Consider the following 22,805-nt stretch of genomic DNA (forward strand, 5'->3'; position numbering starts at 1 on the left):
TTAATGGTTTAGTATATGCCATCCGGCTTGAACTTACATCAGATACAAGATTGCTGGCAGATTTAGCATGGATGATCTGAGGTGTATCTGCAACAATTCCAAATTCTCCTTGGTATGTTCCTTTCTCATACTTCTTCCTATATTTCACCTGCAAAGCCACCAAAATATCAGTTATGTACACCAATAAACTGCACTTGTACCAGGAACATGGAATGTGAATGTTCACCCTTCATCACATATTATTTTTTTCTTATCCAATTAGGTCTAAAATTTGATGCTTGCGCTACGATATGCCATCACTTGATGATATGTGGATGTCTGACCTCTGGGATCTTGAGAATGAAAAAGACGGAGAGAAAAAATAGCAATACTGCCCCTTAACTGCTCCTCCACAGTGGCGCCCCCGCCACCTCCTGGGCAGGGAACTGCAGCACAGCTCCATTCAAATGTATGGGATGGATGCAGTTTCCAAGGCGCTGCATCCTTTTCATTCTCATGATTAGTGGAGGTCCCAGAGGACTCATTTCCACCATTCATAAAGTGATGGTGTATCCTAGCAAAACACCATCGCATACAAGATGGGAATACCTATCTAATGTTTTAATATATGTTTATATGAAGTTAGATTATTACTATACAAAATTCCAAATACCCTGCATAGCCATAGAGTTAAAAAATTAAATTCTGTCTGCCTGCATCTACCACTAGGAGGCACTAAGAAACGTACTGCATACAGTTTTTACATTGAATTCAATAATAGCGCAGTATGCAGTAAACACCTAAGCTCCCCCTAGTGGTGAAAATGTCAGCACTTAATTCTATGCTATGGAGGGGATTCAGAGCATTCTAAAGAGATATACTTACTAACATATTAATCAGAACGCAATCTTGGACTTTATAAACCAGATGGTACTTAAAGGTGGACATAGTGAGGCTACTTTCACATTTGTGCTTTCCCTTTCCACTATTGAGATCCGTCATGGATCTCAATAGCGAGGGAAAACGCTCCCATTTTGTCCCCATTCATTGTCAATGGGGGCAAAACTGAACGGATTGCACAAGAATGCATTCCGATCCGTTTTCTCGAACACAAAAGAGACAGATCCGTCTTGGCTATTTTATAGATAATACAACCGGATCCATTCAGAACGGATGCAGGCGGTTGTATTATAATGACAGAAGGTGTGAAAGTAGCCTGAGATGTATTTCTCAGCATCCATACTGCTCAGTACACTGAAGGATGAGTGATATTTTTCAAAACATGTAAATTTTGTAGATTGAATATTCCAAATTTTTGTTGATTACTCACATTACTGTTCATTTCGGCATTCTTGAGAGCTAGGACAGTGTCCTTGTCATCGGTGATTGAGAGCTTGCATCCTTTCAGGAACTCTCTGTCAAGTTTGTATTCATACTGGAAGAAATAGTGCATGAGTTAATACAAAAAATTATAAAGCGAACAAAAGAACTGGGGCACAGCTTGAAGCTAATGGGCTACAATGCTAAATTGGTACAAGGCCCTCCCTGAAACATCACAAACAGGGACTGTAGTGGACCAGTCTAGCCACTCATTGATACTACTACTTGGTTTTGTGGTAGAGCTGCCTTTGGTTTCTGCTGGATGGCAGGGTATGGCACTGCCTCCGTTTATGCCTATTTCACTGCATGTACAACATATATCTTCCTTGCATGTAATGATGATTGCTAATAGGGCGAGCTCCAGGTGTATGTTGGCTTTTGGACAACAAAGCCACACTATACACCCTTTCTACCACACAGTTTTATCCAGATCACCCTAGACCCCCAAGGCCAGTGGACGTTGGCATCTGCCACGGTTTGCCTAGTGCTCACATGGACCACCCCAGCTCAACTGGTCCCGCTAACAACACAACCCCAAAGTATGATAGTTTTTGTTTACCTTAAATCTCCTTCCAAACTGTCTCAATAGGACTTTGCTAAGAAGGGGTTGTCTCATTAGGAAAAACCTTGTCCTAATGTCCTATTAGGTAATATGTACATCCATCACAGATAATGGTTCTCCACCAAGGGATCCCACTCTATGAGCCAGGACAGAAAGCCATTCTGTAAGAGCGGCTCTAGTTGGGATAGATTAGAGCCATCAAGGATAGCTACTTATCTAAATGGCCACTGTGTAATACCACATTTGCCAGGAGTGCCAGAATTGGGACCTGAAGCGATCAAATCATCATCCCAGTGGTCACATTCTGAAAGGAATTGTCCCTAATGAGCAACCGCTCTAAGTGTGAAGAAGTGACTTTCCAAGACATTTCCAAGAACAAAGTTGCTTACATCGCTCTGCTGCATAGATGATTTTGCATTCTGCACAAAGTCGGGTCTATCGACAGTCCATTGCCATTGAGCCTTGGTGGCTTCATACTTCTTCTTGTAATCCAACTGTGCAAAAACAGCAATAATGTAGAGGATTACTATTCCGATAGAGGAGACGTGGCTTTCAATGAGAGCTAGTAGAAGGGCTACCTACATTGCTGATGGATTTGTAGGCTTCTTTGGCCCTCTTGATCTGTACAGAATCGGACAACATGGTACAGTGTCCTCTGCTCTTCTCATATAGTTCCTTATATTTCAGCTGTGAAAGACAAAACAAGACAATTACTGATCAAGATAATTCAGAGGGGTATAAATATACGTCATCTAAGATCTGAAGACACTGGGGGACTTCTACCAGGAAAAATGCACTATAAGTCAACAAAATTATGCCAAAAAGCTGGTGTACAATGATGCGTGCCAGATTTATTATGTCTGAGACACTTTTTGTGCCTCACTAGACATTTTAAACATTAGAAAAGGTGGTGCGACTAAGCAGAGACACCAAATGTGCCAGATTGTAATAGTGCACAAATTATTGGTGTAAAGCAAGCCAAGAGGCATAAAGAAGAGAAAAGTGTCTAACAACGTGTGCCAAATGTATCATATTGTGATAGATCTGGCACAGCTTCCGCTTGTCTCATCTAGTTTTATGCTGTCTTCTCCTCGGGATAGGTCATTGATATCTGATCTTTGAGAGTCTGACACCCTGCAACCCCGCTCACCAGCTGTTTGAAGAGAAAGCAATGCTGTGGCCTCCTCACTAAATACCAAGCACAGTGCCGTGCATTGGATAGTGGCAGTGCACTTGAATGGGACTGAGCTGCACATAGGCCACGTTACTGATGAACATGACGTCACTGGCCCAGGAAGAGCTCACAGTGCTTAGTGAAGTGCCGTGGTCTCCTTAAACAGCTTATTGGTGCTGGTGTTGGAAGCCAGACCACCATCAATCAGATATTGATGACCTACCCTGAGGATAGCACATCAATATTAAACTCCCGAAAAAACACTTTAATACATCTACATGGTTACAATGCCAGCAGGGGATCACCTCCAATTCAGAAAAGACAGTGAGGTCTGTTTTTAAATTCTACTCCATTATTGATGAGCTAGAGGTGGTCACACCCAGAAGATCCTGCCACTATGGTCAGGATCATCGCATCCAATGTATTTAGTGGGGAGTTTCCCAACATCGGCTCTTGGGGGGTGGGGTAAAGATTTGGGAATGTTGAATTTCAGCATTCCAGATCCTTTGCTCCTGCTCCTACCTCTGGGAGGAGTTTGTCAGCGCATTAATCCCCTCTCATCTTTAACAAAACAGTTGTCATTGGGTTAATACGTACCTCACTGATCTTGTCTTGGACCTTACGAGCGTGGATCAGTGATGGCGTGTCATGGATCGTGGTGTAGGATTTGGCTTTGACTTTGTTCCATTCCATTTTGTAAATATTCTGCAATCGTGAAAACAGGAATATTAGTGCATATGGAAAACACACCATGTTACATGAAATAAGTAATCTGAACAGAGTCAGGATGAGGTCTACTGCTTACAGAGCTTTGTATCTTATAGGTTTAGTATCCGCTACTTTTTTGGATAGGCCTGCTATGCTGGTGTTGTCAAATCATTCAAAAATATATACATGCAACACGTTTTCAAAAACTCCTACGGGCACATTTATTAAGACCGGCGTTTTAGACGCCAGTCTTAAAAAAGCCCCGTAGCTGGCGGTGGATCTGCCGAAGCTATGAAGAGGCGCCGGCCTCTACATACCTTCAACGCATTCAGCGCCAGTTCTAAATGTAAGACAGCTTCCTTGCTGTAAGACGTCTGCTAAAACAGGTGTAGAAAATGGTAAATGAGAACCATGCCCATCCCCACCCACACCACGCCCTCAATTTTAGACCTGGCTTTAGTAGGGCGAAGTTGCGCCGCTATCTGTGCCTGAAATTTAGCCATATTTTAGCATAGTAAATGACCCCTCCCCCTAATGTTGAAAGCTGTAAAACATTAAGAGTATGTCCATACAGGACGGAATTTTTGCAGTGGATTTGTGAAGGTGAAATCCACAGCGGTATACAGGGCCGGGTTTGGTATTTCTGGAGCCCCAAGCAAATGTGGGCCCATCACATCGCTAAGCTGTGCCTCAATGCACCACTAGGCTCTGCCTAACAGCAACACTAGGCTCTGCTCTTGTTGGCCCTCTAAGCCCCACTAGGGTCCATTCACACGTCCGTTGTTTCTTTCCTGATCTGTTCCGTTTTTTGCGGAACAGATCTGGACCCACTCATTTTCAATGGGTCCTGAAAAAAAATCTGACATTGTGCTGTCCGATTTTTTTCAGGACCCATTGAAATGAATGGGTCCAGATCTGGTCCAGATCTGTTCCACAAAAAACGGAACAGATCAGGAAAGAAACAACGGACGTGTGAATGGACCCTTAGCCTAGCAGTGCAGCCTGGGCGTTTCTTCTCCTGCTCTACAGCTGATATTGACCCCCTCAACCATCTGCACAGGCAAAATGTCCAAACCTTTAGTATTTTTTTTAGGGGACCACTTGTAACCAGCAGGGGAGTTCCCTGATCTCTGGGGCCCCAAGGATTTGCTTGATTTGCATGGTGGTAGATTTTGCCCCTGCAGACAGTAGCAGGTAAGTGGATGAGGTTTTATGAATTTTTTCATACATGTCAACTTCTGATGGTTATTGGTTGCAAATTTGTGTTTGTTCCTTGTATCAAGGGGTCCCTGCAGGGGGTTAATTATCGCGGTCTCAGTGGGCGTTTGAAGGGCTGCCTGGAGAGAGAAGACAATGCATAGTTGTGATGCGCCTTGCTTCTCCTCCCCCTCTGGATGTCTCACTCAGGCAGTGCTCAAGTTGAGTGAGGTACATGAAAAAGGAGGTGGGAGGCCCGAGGCCCATAAAACCTGTGCACTGTCTTTTCTCTCTCCATGGGCAATCCCGGCAGCGCTACCTGAGTGAGAGAGAGGCCAAGTCCAAAGTTTGCACCGGGCCCATAGTAGTCTGGCTACAACACTGAGTCTATGTTACTAAATAGTGTGAAGGCAGTACATTTCTATGTACCCTGGGGCGTAACTATAGGCAAAGCAGGGGAAGGGGCTGCTTTGGGGCGCGACCTCAGAAGGGGCCCACCCAGGAGGAGGACTAAAATATTTTAGTGTCAGAGCCCCCTCAACAGTATTATACAATGACATTATATACAGAGACACTGTAAAAAATGGACTGAGAGGTTGCCGGGCCTCGTCTAAAACAGCGATCTTGACTAGCCACTGGGGTGGGGTTTACACAGGATGAGGGGGTTGCAAAGAAGTTTCTGGGGGGGCCTGTTCAAAATTTGCTGTGGGGCCCAGTCATTCCTAGTTACACCACTGTATGTACCTATTATTACACTTACTTATATAGCGCTGACATATTCCGCAGCACTTTACAGATATTAGCATCACACTGTCCCTATCGGTATGACCTTGGAGTGTTGGGGGAAACCGGAGTATACGGAAGAAACCTATACAAACCTAGGACCCCAGAGCTGCAAGGCACCAGTGCTAACCACTGAGCCACCGTGCTGCCCCAATAAATACTTATCACCATACTCACGTCACTGATCTGTTTCCCGGCCTTCTGAGCTCGGTTGTGCTCGGGTGTGTCTACGACTGACGTGTACTTGTCCTTCCCCTTTTCATAGAGTTCCTTATACTTCCACTATAGAGAAAAGCACACAGCCATATACACCATGCTTAACATAAGGCTCTCCTTATTAGACATGTATGGGGGGGGTCTAAATATTTAGAGGGGAGTTCTGTTTGTGTTGTTTCTTTGGTTTTACAGCATGATGTATGTGGTAATATGTATTTCAGTATCTGCTATGTAGCATTATATTGTGTTTTATAGAGTGATATAATAGAGCACAGCACCAGTGTATAATTAAGTATAATAATGAGGGTTATAAAGTGATGGCATACTGCTAGGCTATGACATCACTTTATGACTGGTGGGGTTCCGACCTCCGACGCTGTAGCACTGCACCCGCCTTCACTGTTTTTCTCTCCACAGCGGCACCCTGCCCACCCGCTGAGCAGGGAACTGCAATGTGGGGCCAACTGGAGATCCCTGCCAATTGTGGAGGCCAAGAGGTAAGTCCCTTCCAATTATAAAGTGATAGCAATATGCTATAATTTGTAAGATGGCAATACCTCTTCAATGTGTGATACACTAAAATATAGTACAGTATAGATATGTGATATTTGTGTTGCGGCATAATATAGCATAGTGTAATGATTTAGTGGTGTAGCATGTTTGTATACAGTAAATCGCTATGTGGTATGATATAGTATAGTGCAGCGTGCTATAACATCAGTTTACATGTAATGACGTACACTAATATGTAATATAATAATGTATTGTGTAGTATAGTATAGTGCAGTGTGCTATTACATCAGTTAATAGGTAATCACGTATGCTAATATGTAATATAATATAATATATCGTATAGTATAGAGCAGTGTGCTATAGCATCAGCTAATATGTAAGATGTACAGTAATATGTAATATAATAATGTATTGTGTAGTATAGTATAGTGCAGTGTGCTATAACATGAGTTAATAGGTAATGACGTATACTAATATGTAATATAATATAATAACATATCGTAAAGTATAGAGCAGTGTGCTATAGCATCAGTTTATATGTAACGATAAATACTAATATATAATATAATGTAGTATAGAGCAGTGTTCTATAGTTCTATACCATCAGCTAATATGTAAGATGTACACTAATATGTAACATAATAACGTATGGTGTAGTAGAGTATATAGTGCAGTGTGCTATAACATCAGTTTACATGTAATGACGTACACTAATATGTAATATAATATAATAACATATCGTATAGTATAATGCAGTGTGCTATAGCATCAGTTTATTTGTAAGTTGTAACGACTTATACTAATATGTAATATAATACAATAATGCCTCATATAGTATAGTGCAGTGTGCTATAACATAAATTTATATGTAACAACATACTAATATGTAATATAATATTACTGTATAGTATAGTGCAGTGTGCTATAATATCTAATGACGTATATTAATTTGTCATATAATAGTGTAGTGTAGCATCATTTAGTATAAAGTATATAAATGCATGGTATAAAATAGTGTATGTTACACAGCAGCTATACTATAGCACAACAGGTAAATGTCAGATCAGCATGCCGTTACTTCATGTACTTGTCTGCTGTGTACATTTGCACAAAGCCATCAATCTTCACAGCAATCCACTGAAGCCTCCTCACACCATGCAAAACACAGACACGGACGTCTACCACAGACACCAGACGATACACGTCTGCAGCTAAAACCAACTTTTCTGAAACAGCCAGCATGCGAGATGGATGGGACCGCCAGGTTTAATTCAATAATAAGACCCCCCCCCCCCCCCCCATGTGCCCGAACCGCAGTGGGCGCGCGCTGCTACCTTTCTCCGTCCCATTCAGACTGAGGATTGATTATTTCATTGTAGTTGTGCAGTCTCATCACTCCCACGTTACATCTCCTTAGTGACAAAATTACACTTGCCTGTCCGTGTGAGTGGTCCAGATTAGATTGCTTCTACACGGAAGCTGTTACTTATCCGATGAGCTGGATAAGGGCTCTTAACACTGACAGATACGCTGCGCGCTACGAGGCTCTGCACGCTTATTGACGGGAATTAAATTGCTCATTGCTCATCATGAAACCGGTGAGATTTGCAGTTGGACCTGACCCCCGTACATTGAGGCAGTCTGAGCCGCTGCTATACACCCTGAAGTAGATACGTTAATATTCCGTGCGAGATTGGGAAATAAAGGCAAAGCCTATAACGGGCAGATTTTACATAAGGGCGGGTTCGACAGGACTATTTTTTCCGTCATGTATAGCGGAAACGAACTGAACCGTTATTTGGCTCTATAGACATGTATTAGGACGGAGCAAAACAGAATGCCTCTTAAAGGCTTCCGTTTTGCATTTCGTTATATTCCGTTATAATTCTCTTATAAAGGAACTTATAAGGGAATTCCCTAAGGACATTGCAATCAATGTCCTTCTTATTCGTATAATCCGCATTCAATGCTGGCAAAACTACAAAAACTCCCAGCCTGCAACTTTCAGGGCATAGGAGTTGTAGTTTTACAACTGTTGGAGAGCCACAGGTCAGAGACCATTGCTCTATTTGGAGTCTATGCTGATAACATATATTGAAGGACTGACACAAATGGCAAAAAAAATTCGTGACCATAGGTTGTCGAAGCCCCCGATTGGTAGACTGGATCTGGTTATATATAAGATTAATGCAGGGCTCTACAAAAACAGGGGCACTCGGGTTCAAATCCAAAACCCGTTCACTATGAGATAAGGTTTCACATCTCATAAGGAGATAGCATTTCGCTAGTATATGCCATCACTTAAAGGGAGGCTGTCACCAGAAAATTCACTACAAACCAGGCACAATGCCTGATAGGACTAGCTCAGCTCGATGCAATGATACCTTTCACCTAGCAATCTGTCGCTTCATTCTCGAGAAAAGGTTGTTTTAATCCATATGTAAATAAGCAGTTAAGTGCACCAAGGCCTCCCAAGCCGCTCGGTGCACCACCCTTGTTCCTCCTCCTCCTTCCTCCACTAGCATCTCCTTCTTGATTGGCAGTGAGATGACTTTGCTGTATTCTGGTCCTGTCTCGAAGGAGTGGGAAGGGCTTGAAGAGGAAGCAGGAAAAGCAAGGGGTTGCTGTGTTTTTGAAAGATAATTTTTTAGACTATGCTATTCTTTCTGTCAAAAACATGACACCGTAAAGAGTTTGTCTGAGTTCTTCTTTTATTGTTCCGAAATGATGGGAACTTATTAAAATAATGTAAGAAAACTGACCTTACCTTCCCAAGCCCCCTCCGATCCACTACCACTGCGCTTTTCTATTTGTTCTCTCCGCTGTGTTGTATTGTTTCAGCTGCAGCCATGACATTCCATATACTGCTGCAGCCATGACATCCCATATACTGCTGCAGCCAACCACTGGCCTCAGCCTTCTTCTGGCACACATCACTGAGGCCAGTGGCTGGCTGCAGTGGTCACGTGCTGTATATGGGACTTCACTGCTGCAGCTAGATTGGAGAGAGCTGGGGAAAGTAAGGTGATTTTTTTAAAATTAAGAGGCTTCAGTTTGAGACAATAAGATTCCATGTTTTTGACGTCAAGAATACCAGTCTCAAAAACATCAGTCAAAAACACAGCAACCCTGACCGTCACTGTGTTGGGTTTTTCTTGAACTTGGATACCCCCTTAAACAGAAGTGGCCACAATGCTAATGTGCACAGAGCTTTATGTGCATTATTTGCAGTTACTATACATTTAGCGTTTTAATTGCTATGAATAGCTATTCTAAGATTAAGCGCATGTCGTCTAAGAGCGTGGTATATTGCAGCTGTATTAGTGCGCAATATGGCAGCATTCTTATAGGTAGGATGAAAGCTGCACTTCAATGTTGGAAATAGCATAGAGTGAAGCATGCATTTTTCACTTTTCATATTACCTGACTCCACATACTGGTGTTGCACATTGCCCGTAACATGTCTGGCCTTCGAATTTCATTGCATCCATGTTGGAGCAGGACCTTGGCCTTAGATTTGTACTTTTTCTGTTCATGCAAAGACCAACGAAGTACAGAAAAGACATGTAAGACAGCTCTAGATCCCTTGAAATGCATCGGAAGGGATGTAGGCGGAGATCCTCTATGTACTGAGGTATCACATGGCAAACATTAGGATGTAGATAAATATTTAATTTTAAAATCTTTTATAATTTTTTAAAAATATTTAGCAGATTCCATTTTATTATTTCAGATCTGTATATTTTGTTTTAGAAAGGTTTGCCATGCATATTCCAGAGTACATACAGCATTCTTTGAAGGCTCACTCAAATATGAATGAGACATTTGAGTGGCACAGTTGAAAATGAGACACCCTATCCTGAAGACGCCCTACACAGACAAAGAACAGAATGGCCACAGGCCACAGCGTGCCACCGCCACCGGGCAGCTTTGTTACCTGACTAATCTGTTCACTTGCACTTTTAGCCAGAAGGTGTCTAGGATCATCCACCACAACGCTGTAATGTGTTTTCTCCTTCTCAAAAGCAGCTTTGTATAATTTCTGCTCAGAACAGCACATTGGGTTATAGTTTAATAGCAGCATATTTTTCTGAACATTTTTTTTAAAGAAACTTTACCTTTGGATTTTAAGATATTAATAAATATAATTATGTGGATGAAGACCTTCATGGCAACCTTCAAACTCAATAAGATAATAATCATCAACATCGTAAATAATAATTATTGTCATCTTGACAACAATGCCACTGACTACTACTTTAACATCTTAAAATAACAGATATATAATAAAAATCACGACAATAATAAATGATAAACAAAATACATTTAAAACATAAAACTATATACAGTCAGGTCCATAAATATTGGGACATCAACACAATTCTAACATTTTTGGCTCTATACACCACAACAATGGATTTGAAATGAAACGAACAAGATGTGCTTTACCTGCAGACTGTCAGCTTTAATTTGAGGTATTTACATCCAAAGCAGGTGAACGGTGCAGGAATTACAACACTTTGCATATGTGCCTCCTACTTGTTAAGGGACCAAAAGTTATGGGACAGAATAATAATCATAACTCAAACTTTCACTTTTTAATACTTGGTTGCAAATCCTTTGCAGTCAATTACAGTATATACAAACGGAAAAGAATAGTGTGGCATTAGCAGGAGGTGCTCAAACCCACATGCAGTCGTGCATATATATAGGGGAGCAAATCCTGAACTTGTGGCCCGTTGCTAATGACGATCCCCAGCAAAAATGCATACGGTGGAGGATGCCCGCAGCAAACCACAAGTACCACAATAGACATCCCACACAAGGTAGCAATTATGTGGATGTGATAATTAATATAACAATATAACAAAATAATAGCAAATACAGGTGCACTCTGCGGTCTTACTAAACCCTCAAACTGATTTTAAAATTGAGAGATTAGGTCATGTCTGAGCCCAGGCACCACGCCAAGGTTTCTCAAGTAGCCCGGGACCTAACACTCTCCTACCTGTGCCATATGGGCAATACCAGGAGCCAGTGGGCAAATTACAGGAGCATGAGGCCGACTCACAAACAACTCACTAGTTACCTCCGGCATGTAACCATGCTTGCAATGGGAGGAGGGAGGAATCTGCGAGTCCCACTCAAGACGGGCTGATATGGCCCAGACTCCTCCCTCCTCCCATTGCAAGCATGGTTACATGCCAGAGGTAACTGGTGAGTTGTTTGTGAGTCAGCCTCATGCTCCTGTAATTTGCCCACTGGCTCCTGGTATTGCCCATACGGCACAGGTAGGAGAGTGTTAGGTCCCGGGCTACTTGAGAAACCTTGGCGTGGTGTTCTGGCTCAGACATGTCCTACACCGTAGGACATGTTGGCTAATCTCTCAATTTTAAAATCAGTTTGAGGGTTTAGTTAGACCGCAGAGTGCACCTGTCTTTGCTATTATTTTGTTGTGCAGTCAATTACAGCCTGAAGTCTGGAACGCATAGACATCACCAGACGCTGGGTTTCATCCCTGGTGATGCTCTGCCAGGCCTCTACTGCAACTGTCTTCAGTTCCTGCTTGTTCTTGGGGCATTTTCCCTTCAGTTTTGTCTTCAGCAAGTGAAGTGCATGCTCAACCGGATTCAGGTCAGGTGATTGACTTGGCCATTGCATAACATTCCACTTCTTTCCCTTAAAAAACTCTTTGGTTGCTTTTGCAGTATGCTTTGGGTCATTGTGAAGCGCCATCCAATGAGTTCTGAAGCATTTGGCTGAATATGAGCAGATAATATTGCACGAAACACTTTAGAATTCATCCTGCTGCTTTTGTCAGCAGTCACATCATCAATAAATACAAGAGAACCAGTTCCATTGGCAGCCATACATGTCCACGCCATGACACTACCACCACCATGCTTCACTGATGAGGTGGTATGCTTAGTATTATGAGCAGTTCCTTTCCTTCTCCATACTCTTCTCTTCCCATCACTCTGATACAAGTTGATCTTGGTCTCATCTGTCCATAGGATGTTGTTCCAGAACTGTGAAGGCTTTTTTAGATGTTGTTTGGCAAACTCTAATCTGGTCTTCCTGTTTTTGAGGCTCACCAATGGTTTACATCTTGTGGTGAACCCTCTGCATTCACTCTGGTGAAGTCTTCTCTTGATTGTTGACTTTGACACACATACACCTACCTCCTGGAGAGTGTTCTTGATCTGGCCAACTGTTGCGAAGGGTGTTTTCTTCACCAGGGAAAGAATCCTTCGGTCATCCACCACAGTTGTTTTCCGTTGTCTTCCGGGTCTTCTGGTGTTGCTGAGCTCACCGGTGCGTTCCTTCTTTTTAAGAATGTTCCAAACAGTTGTTTTGGCCACGCCTAATGTTTTTGCTATCTCTTTGATGGGTTTGTTGTGTTTTTTCAGACTAATGATGGCTTGCTTCACTGATAGTGACAGCTCTTTGGGTCTCATCTTGAGAGTTGACAGCAACAGATTCCAAATGCAAATAGCACACTTGAAATGAACTCTGGACCTTTTATCTGCTCCTTGTAATTGGGATAATGAGGGAATAACACACACCTGGCCATGGAACAGCTAAGAAGCCAATTGTCCCATTACTTTTGGTTCCTTAACAAGTGGGAGGCACATATGCAAACTGTTGTAATTCCTGCACCGTTCACCTGATTTGGATATAAATACCCTCAAATTAAAGCTGACAGTCTGCATGTAAAGCACATCTTGTTCATTTCAGTTCAAATCCATTGTGGTGGTGTATAGAGTCAAAATTGTTAGAATTGTGTTGATGTCCCAATATTTATGGACCTGACTGTATATATTTATATATATATACACAATATTAACACTAATAAAAAAAATCATATAAAAAAAACACAATGTAGGTAACTTAAAGGCTATGGAAACCTTCAGGGCAATTATTTTATGATTACATTTTACTCATTTTGGGCTAGAAATCATACTGCCTACTGTGAGTTCTGTGAAGCCTTATCTCTGATCTCCTGACCTCAGAAACACTTATTTAAGCCATATTCATATCAGTTTGAGTTTAGTAGTAATTAGTGATGGACGAACATTGGCCGGGACAGTTCGCGAACGCGATCAAATGTTCGCAAACCGCAAGTTCGCGGCGGGCCCCATTAACTTTAATGGCAGGTTAACCTGAAAAACGTTCAGCTCATATTTGCAGCCACCAAATACTTAGTAGAAGTGTACAAATAGTCTGTGACAGTGACATACTAAAGGGGGATCATTGGCAAAAATTCAAAAAAATATGTATCTAAATCAGGGGCCATTTTTATGCGTCTTAAAGGGAAATTCTCTGAAATATGCCCTGTTGGAGCCTATAAATTTTTTATTTGAAGCCACAGAAGTACGGGCCTTAAAAATTAGGAATTCACCTGACATAAAATAAATTGTCATTATGTGACTCGAGGTACATTATGTGCTCACTGAAAAACTATTTTACTGTATGCCACATTTTTGGGGGGGCGACTGGTATATCACACCAGTAGAAATTATTTGTTCCAATAGCGTTTGTCCCTCTAATAACCTGCAGTATCGCAGCAGAACCGCACACAACTGCCGCGCAACACAAATACACTATAATATACTTTCTATGTTAGAAAGTATATTATAAGTATATTACACCCCTCAGTTAGTCACACCTATCGATAGCACACCTATACCAGTCCTTAAAAGGACTTTTGTGGCCCTATTAGCTAGCGTTTGGTGTCCCTAACAGCCTGTCCCTGCTCCACACAGCAACCTCTCCCTACACTGGCAAAACACTGAATGTAAAATGGCGGCCAGATCAGGTTTATTTATAGGGTAGGGGGTATGTCCAAGGGCTGAAACGTCTCAATTGGCTGTTCTGTACCACCTGATGGATGTGTCATGGGTCAAAGTCCTTATAATGTAAAAGAATATTGCGCCAGCGGACATCGCCATATGCTGGACCGTTCGGCGAATCGCGAACAAGCAAAGTTCGCTGCGAAACGACCGCCGGGAGAACCGCAAGGCCATCTCTAGTGGTAATGAGTGTTTATGAGGTCAGGAGATCAGAAATAAGGCTTCACATGAGCTGTGTGCAGTGGATTTTTAACTGCATGGATCACAAAAACTGCTGAAAATGTTTAATAAAGACCAGTTGAAAAAAAAAATCTTTTTAACCCAAAAAGAGTAAAATGCAATCATAAAATAATGGCCCTGAAAGTATCCGTAGCCTTTAAACTTAAATGAACTTAAGGGGACACTGACAGAGCATATAAAGTGACATATATTCTTCTATTGGTCTTAATATACTTAATTAAACTATACCATTATCGCCCCTCGCTGCCTTTCCGTATGTACATTACCTTACTTTGTGCCCAAGGGGCTGTCCCTCATTCAGTTATGTGCCAAGCCACGCCCAAATTGCCGTCTCCTAGTGCCGCCCAGCTCATTAGTATTCACTGCATGGGTCGGCTTTTTTTTCTCCCGACGCAGTGAAATCCTGCGAATGCCCAGTACTGTCTTCCTGGCATCAGCCTCATCTTGTCGCTCCGTGCCTGCGCCCGATAAGGTCCCCGGCACCCTCCAGCTCCAGTAGAAGATAGTACTGGGCATGCGCGGGATTTCACTGTGTCGGGAGAAAAAAAAAGCCGCCCAGAGCAGTGAATACTAATGAGCTGGGCGGCACTAGGAGACGGCAGTTGGGGCACGGCTGGACACAGAACTGAATGAGGGACAGCCCCTTGGGCACAAAGTAAGGTAATGTGCATATTGATAAAAGTAAAGGAAAGGCAGCGAGGGGCGATAATGGTATAGTTTAATTAAGCATATTAAGACCAATAGAAGAATATATGTCACTTTATATGCTCTAACGGCCTGTCAGTGTCCCTTTAAAATGATAAGATATACAAATTGGATTACATACTATATAACAAAAAATCTGATAGTTTGCAAACAAAATGGAATCAAAGTAAAAGAAAACAAAGACAATAAGCAATAATATTCTAAAAATGAAAACAATTTAAAATTAATAAAATTTAAATCAATTAAATCTATAATTTTCATTTAAAGTGACACTGGCTGAGATGCAGCTTGGAGTTCATAACATTATTACTGTCTTTTTTTTACGTTGAAAAGTTACATACATTTACACAGAATTATTTTTAAATAATAGTTGTAATATTATTCTAAGGCTTATGGCCCCATTAGCATCTTCCTACATGGTTTTCAATTGTAAAACTGTAATTTTTGGGTAATTTTTTTTTACAGTTTTTATGGTGGTAGAACTACAACTACCTCAAGTAGCGGTAGCTATGTACCGGTATATGCTATGTAAAAAAAAAAGCTTTAAAATAATAGTAAATAAAACTCGGTATAAACTAAAAAAATATCTTTTTAGGGTGATTGTAACCGGAAATAAGCATCCTAAAGGCTGTTCTTTCTCCGATCACCTTACCTCGTTCACCAGCTGAGATGCATATTTGAAGTGGCTGAGCAGAGGAGTATCGACAGTGGGTTTGAATATTGACTTGGTCTTTTCAAAGGACTGACGGTACTTGTACTGAGGAAGAAAGAAACATAAATCATTCAGTACGTTTTCTGTTATCCAAATTATTTTACACTGAGGATTGGCCATCAGTATCTGATCGGTGGGATCGGACACCCAGCACTCCCACCAATCACCGGAAGTTGGAGGCAGAACTGCATAGGAGTACGCAGATAACGCAGTATTCACTTCAGTAGGTGCAGTGCAGCAGTAACTAGCTCCATCCAGTATACAACGGACGTAGCTGTGCAATTCTGGCACCGACTTCTGATGCCGTAGCTACTCTGAAAGAGCTGAATGGCGGGAGTGTGGGGTGTGAGAACCACGCTGATCAGATAATGAGGACCTATCCAGAAAACATGGCATCAGTAGTAAAATCCTAGAATATTTCTTAAAGTATCTCAGAGCTGCCTCAAGGTTCACTTGCCCAATGGGGGAATTGGTGGTAATTTCCTTCGGGAGGGACATGAAGGTGGTTTATGATAAAGACCTCTATCAAGGCTTGTGATACTGTAGGTAACTATTATACATACTGCAGAAGCCCACACCAAATTTTAGTTTAAATTTAATGTTTGACATTTTGGATAAAGGCCTAGAGGAGTAATTAAAATTAGACCAACGTGGTCTTTATGAATTGATCTATATTGACATAAATCTACAGGAACCTAGCTGTAAATGACAGCAGCTTCTATGGGGGCCAGCGGACAAGGTGGTCCGGATGGAGTTGAAAACTTGAAGTGCAGTGAACGATCAGAATCCATGATGGAAGGGGAAGAGTGTAAATTACAGATTACTGGGGGACCAATGTAAGGAGAAAAAGAAATGGGACAGAGCACAAAAAGGTTGTCTTGAGTTGCTCAGTTTTGCTAAGGGTCCCCATAGTTACCTGCTACGTCCCCAGCTATAAGTGATTGAAGTCTGCAGATAGGATTATACTAAGTGTTCAGTCTTAAATAACGAGTAAATACAAATCAACAGTTTTGAAGCAACTGTAATGTAATAGCTCAGCCAGGTGAGATGGATGTCTCCGTACTTACTCCACTGTAGAGTTTTTTGTTTTGTCCTGCAAGAGTAAAATCGGGGGTATCCCAGGCATAGCAGCCAAAACCCTTAAGCCAGGTCAAATCTTCTTTGTACTTGAACTGCAGGCAAAAATATATAGAGTTAGTATTTCTTTTCAAATCATTCAGTTCTTGTGCATGTTCTTCAGTCACAGAACAGGTAACTCACAGACGTACAGTCTTGGGCCTCAAGCCATGCATGCTGCACTACACATATATTCATAACATGGTGCCCATAGATCCCTATGGCCTATAGGTTATTCATATGTCAAGATCCTTTTACAGGCCAATTATCAGGGACGAGCATCTGTAGAAACATTCATTCCCGATAATCAGCCTGTGTAAAACGTGCCTATGAATGCGCAAGCCCTCGTTTATCAGGTGATCGTGTCGCGCCGCCGGCACCAAAAATCAGTGTTCCTGCGCAGCAACTTATACTATCTAAAGAGCGGTCGGCTGCCCAAGAACAAAGATTTTTCTATAGGGACAAGCGATCACTGTATCGATCGCTCTATACATCAGAGGTGATTGCTGACGATCAGGCAATTATCGGGAATGTCTGGTTCATTCCCGATAATTGCCTGACACATCTCATCCATTCGAAAGGAACCCTTTATATTCTCATTTGAATTTCCCTCAGAAATCACAGCTCAGCGGGGTTTCGGAAGCTGGATCTGCATCAATCAAGTGATCAATCTGAAACAGGGTTTCTTAACGAGATCTAGCGATACGCCATTACATTATATGATGGGAAAACTACTCGATTTGTACTTTTTGTATGTACTGTACTTTGATTCATAGTATGTTTTGTGCATATGATAAAACGAATTGACCAGATGTAAAGATGGACCGTGCTGTATTATATCATTGTCCCTTTTTATGTCTTGTTTTTATATTTTTTTTAATAGCATTGTTTACAATGTCTTGTTAATCACCCGATTCAGGTGAGATCCAATCAACCTAAACAGCTCTTCACAATGTAATTTTCTCTATTTTAATTAGCTTTAGTTGTGAAGAGCTTTCAGCCTGGAGACAAACACAAATGAAATCAGTTCCATGGACCGACTATTAGTATGTGCTTTATTACTGTATTCTGTATAGCCCAAACTTTTAAAGCTTTGCTAATTCATTGTCGATGGATGCAATGTGCTCGGAATGTAGTCCTAAGTACGTCAGATTCATGGATGTGTAGGGAAATCCTAGTCTGAGCCAGACTCATGTTGGATGGTGCCAAAATAATGGCAGTCATAAAGTGTATTAATAACACTGCCATAAAGTGTCCTCAGATAACACTGACAGACAGTTAACTAATTAACCCTACTAAATCAATGAACTACGGGAAGACACTGCATTGAATCGGACGCTAAAGGGGGCATTTACTAAGACCAGAGTATTACACGCCAGTCTTAACCTGTCCTCCTTTGGCGTCAGATGTACCACAATTATTATGAAACACATGCGTCTTCATAATTGTGATGCATCTCTGCAGGTCCATGCGCCAAAACGGAAATCTTCACCATCAAGGGAGCTGGTGTAGATTTCCGCTATAATCTATGGACATTACCCTGCATGGATTATAACAAATCTGGCACCATATGCTCCCTGCGCGGCTCCACTCACTTTTTTTGGAAAAGTGGTAAGTGAGGCTTCAACCCTTTCCGCCAAGAGTTGAAAAATTTTGCAGAAGTATGGCATGCGCCAAACTTTGTGACTTTTTTTTTCCGTACCAGTTTTCTGGTGTATAGGGGGTAATATATGTCCCCATAGATGTGTAGACCATGAGTCCAAATTGTCAGCAGGCAGGGTCCGATTTTTAACAGGCTCCCTACTTGGCAGACATATATGTATTCGCATGGAGTGCCTGCAGTGTAGAGCATTGTGAGAAATGATTTCACCTTTAAAGGTTATGGACACCTTTGGGGCAATTTTTTATTGCATTTTAATCATTTTTCAATAGATAGTTATAAAAAAAATTCAGCAGTTTTTGAGATACAGGGGTTAGAAATCACTGTTTACAGACCATTGCTCTCATCAGCTGATGGCTCATGTGAAGCCTTATCTCCTCACCTCATAAACACTCATCTAAAGGGTTTTTCTGGGATTTTAATACTGATGACCTATCCACAGAATAAGTCATCAATATCAGATCGGCGGGGTACGACACCCGGCGCCCCCGCTGATAAGCTGGTTGAAGAGAAGGCCGTGCTCCGTGCGAGCGCTGCCTTCCCACCTGCTCGCCGTCTACATCGCAGTGGTGAGCAGGTGTAATTACAGTCCATCCCATTCATTTCAATGGGACGGCTCCTTCCTATACACTCGAATAGGAAGAAGCCGTCCAATTGAAGTGAATGCGACTGATTGTAATTAAACCTGCTCGCCGTCGACATCGCAGCGGTGAGCCGGTGTAATTACAATCCGTCGATGCGATGAAGGACGTGCTCTCTGCGATGAAGGGAAAGCAGCTCTCGCACGGAGCGCTTCAACCAGCTGATCGGCGGGGGTGCCAGGTATCGGACCCCCGCCGATCTGATATTGATGACCTATTCTGGGGATAGGTCATCAATATTAAAATACTGGAAAACCCCTTAAATCTATATTATTATCAATTTTATAAAAGTTTAGCTATAATGAGTGTTTATGAGGTCAGGAAATCTGAGATAAGGCTTCACATACGCCATCAGCTGACAGGACACAGACTGATTTTTAACCGATGTATCTCAAAACTGTTTAAAACTTTTAATATAGACCAACTGAAAAAATTATTTTTAGCCTAAAATGAGTAAATTGTAACCAGAAAAAATGTTGCCCTGAAGGTGTCCATAGCCTCTAAGCACATAAAATATTAACAATTATCCAAATGCACTATATATAAATGTGTAATCTAAATAAAGTACGGAACTGTAATTTCCTATATACCTGTTCCAAGATCCTTTCCTACCAGAACCAAGTCCAATATATAGATACAGTAAGTACAGTAAGTTTAGCTATTGTTACTATGTAGCCCTCACTTATGGCTGCCTAAATATTATATTATAATATTCTAGGTGTTTGTAGAATAATTATGGTCTCCGACTTGTTTCCAAACTTAGGGCCTTGTAGCAGTTGTGGTTTCCCAACTGCCAAAAAGCCCTGGCTAGGAGACCTCTGACACGTGGTATTGTCTACAGAAATACAACCATATTTGAAGTATCATTTTTGCAAAAATGTAAGGAATTTCTAATTGGTTACAATAAGAGAATCTCTTGGTCCCTTTGTAAAAATAATATTACAAACAACAAGTATTAGTAATGTGTAATCGTGGAAATGGTTCTACTCACATCACTAACTGAGTCGGTGACGGCACGATGATGGAAGTACTCAGGACGGTCAGGGATGGATCTCCAAATGCCCAACTGGCTGGCATATTTCTCTTTATATTTGACCTAAAGAAAAAAACAACAAGGCAAATATAATGATCGGAGGCTATACTGTGATTTATAAATTTTTTGAACCAAACGCATGTAGATCCTTACATTACTGATGTCGTCAGTAACCTTGCGGTGGTAGACGATATCCAACGCATCCTTTACGGTGTGGTACTTGCCTTTGGCTTGTTCAAAGGTTTCTTTATAGCGCAGCTAAAAATTAGAAAAAAATTGAATAAATTTAAATATCAAGTTATTCATTTTATTAAGTACTAGGTAATGTCCCCTTGAAGCTAATAAGAAATTATAAAATTGGATACAATAATGACTGGATTTTTTTCATATTTTTAAAATGTATTAAATATATTTATTTTCATAAATAATTGATAAAAAAATTAGATTTGGCTTAGATTGGATGATTATTTTTTTATTGGCAGACTTGACATATGCATAGTGCCACACATAGGGCATTTAAAAATAAAATGCTTATTATTATTTTTAAAGTAAGTGGTTTGGATAAAATTGCCACAGAGAATTGTTTCCAGAGCCAACCACATTTTATTGACAGATCTGACAAGCTGACACGTTTTACAAGAAATTGGGTTATTTGACAGCTTGGTAAAAATAGGTACAATAAATATGGCAGGTAACTAAGTTGTCGGTTCAAAATTAGATATTTTCTTACTTTAGTATAACCATGAAATGGCAGACTATGGGGGGCATTTATCAATGTACGTGTGTTTGAGGCAATTTTTTTAGAATGGAGTTGCTTTGTGCATCTGCACCAAATATATAAAGATGGTGCTAGGTTTTATTAAATTCTGACACAAGAGTTATGTGGGTTCGCCACTGTCAGTGAAACTACGCCATGGGGTTGCCTAGTGTGGAGATGCAACTTTTTTTAAAAAAATCGCACATCATAAATGAACCATAAAAGTGTTCCAATCTTTATTCCTGACCAACTTCTCACTCCAATTTTGGCACCAAATTTCACCAAAATGTACCGTAACTCGCAACAAGGTTTGCAACATTTTTACGCCACAAAACTGGCGTAGAAGATTTGATAAATGTCCCCCTCTATTCTTAAAAAAAGGTGATCCGTATTTTATAGGTTCCTTCAGGGCCGGAGCCTCTGACAAAAAATAGTCCTGAAAGATCAAGCAGAAGACAACCCCATTGGGAGGTCACTTCGGAGCAAATCACTTGTCACTAGGGTCTGTTTTATGGGTTAAGTCACAAAAAAAACAATTAGACCTTACTGATGATCCGTCCAAAGTTTTCCATGTATTTAAAAATGGACGTGCACAGGTTCTATATAGAAGATGGGTGGGCAGTCTGGTGGGCCCAAGGAACCCAAGTCTTCACACTGTATAGTGAAGTACTGTATAGCATTCATATAAGAGACTATAGCTCATATGCAAGACTCACATCACTAGAATTGAGGTAGGCTTTCTTGGCTCGCAAAATGATGGGAGTATCAGCAACTGATATATATTTGTGCTTCAGCTTTTCGTATTGAGCTTTGTATTTTTTCTGAAAAAGAAGAATGGAAATGTCAGTGCACAAAATATCTAAAGAAATAGTATTATCAGATTTACAAATATTCAAAAAGGCTATATACATATGTGTGTTAAGCATATCTAACATGCATTCATATTTCATCCACCATCCATCAGTCTCTACTTCCTGCTAAGCTATATTCAATAGGTTAGCAAGAAGCAGATCTCAGATGGAAAGCAGGATAACTGCAGATACAGACTACACACGGTTCGTTTGTAGTCTGTTACCATGGAGACACATAGGACTGTATAGGATCTGTAAGAGATTTTTATTCAAGACTATTTGCTAAATTGTTTAATCTCATTTTTGAGGTGCATTTAGGTACATCAGTTCCATAGATGTGAACGAAACACTGATCATGCACTATTACTCCATAGGCAAAGGAGACTCAGGGACCTCCATTTTCATGACGGCTGGAGATCCCGCTGGTCAGAAATGTTCTGTTTGACCAATAATTTATTCTTGTCTAGCTCCAGTTAATAGGAATTAGGATTAGGCATGGTTCCATTAAATCATATCTCAAGCTTGAAGTCTTACCTCGCTGACAAAATCCTTGACATGCTTAGCCAGACTGAGGGCTTTGGTCTGTCCACCTGCATGGTGATGGGGTCTTTCTTTGGATGCCACCTCAACATACAGGTACTATGGGGTAAAATCAAAAATAGGCATATTACAGTCATGTGACAAGTTTGCATATTTAATGCATTGTGATATTTTCAAAATCCGTA

The 22,805-nt window shown here is 41.1% G+C and overlaps 1 protein-coding gene across 8 annotated transcripts in view; it reads right to left on the reverse strand.

Annotated features, from left to right (window-relative positions):
• NEB (nebulin) overlaps positions 1-22,805 on the reverse strand; it is a 173,556-nt gene that overhangs the window by 53,572 nt on the left and 97,179 nt on the right. For all 8 annotated transcript variants that reach the window (XM_044303563.1, XM_044303568.1, XM_044303566.1 and 5 more), the window contains 13 exons: positions 22,615-22,719; positions 21,946-22,050; positions 20,626-20,730; positions 20,431-20,535; positions 17,090-17,194; positions 15,963-16,067; positions 9,936-10,040; positions 5,961-6,065; positions 3,693-3,800; positions 2,504-2,608; positions 2,311-2,415; positions 1,310-1,414; positions 38-148 (listed from right to left, as the gene is read on the reverse strand). In XM_044303563.1, the coding sequence (XP_044159498.1) occupies positions 38-148; positions 1,310-1,414; positions 2,311-2,415; positions 2,504-2,608; positions 3,693-3,800; positions 5,961-6,065; positions 9,936-10,040; positions 15,963-16,067; positions 17,090-17,194; positions 20,431-20,535; positions 20,626-20,730; positions 21,946-22,050; positions 22,615-22,719 (1,374 nt within the window). The remainder of the gene's footprint in view (positions 1-37; positions 149-1,309; positions 1,415-2,310; positions 2,416-2,503; positions 2,609-3,692; positions 3,801-5,960; positions 6,066-9,935; positions 10,041-15,962; positions 16,068-17,089; positions 17,195-20,430; positions 20,536-20,625; positions 20,731-21,945; positions 22,051-22,614; positions 22,720-22,805) is intronic.

Source organism: Bufo gargarizans, chromosome 8 (genome assembly GCF_014858855.1).
Source record: "Bufo gargarizans isolate SCDJY-AF-19 chromosome 8, ASM1485885v1, whole genome shotgun sequence".
In the NCBI taxonomy this organism is placed as follows: domain Eukaryota; kingdom Metazoa; phylum Chordata; class Amphibia; order Anura; family Bufonidae; genus Bufo; species Bufo gargarizans.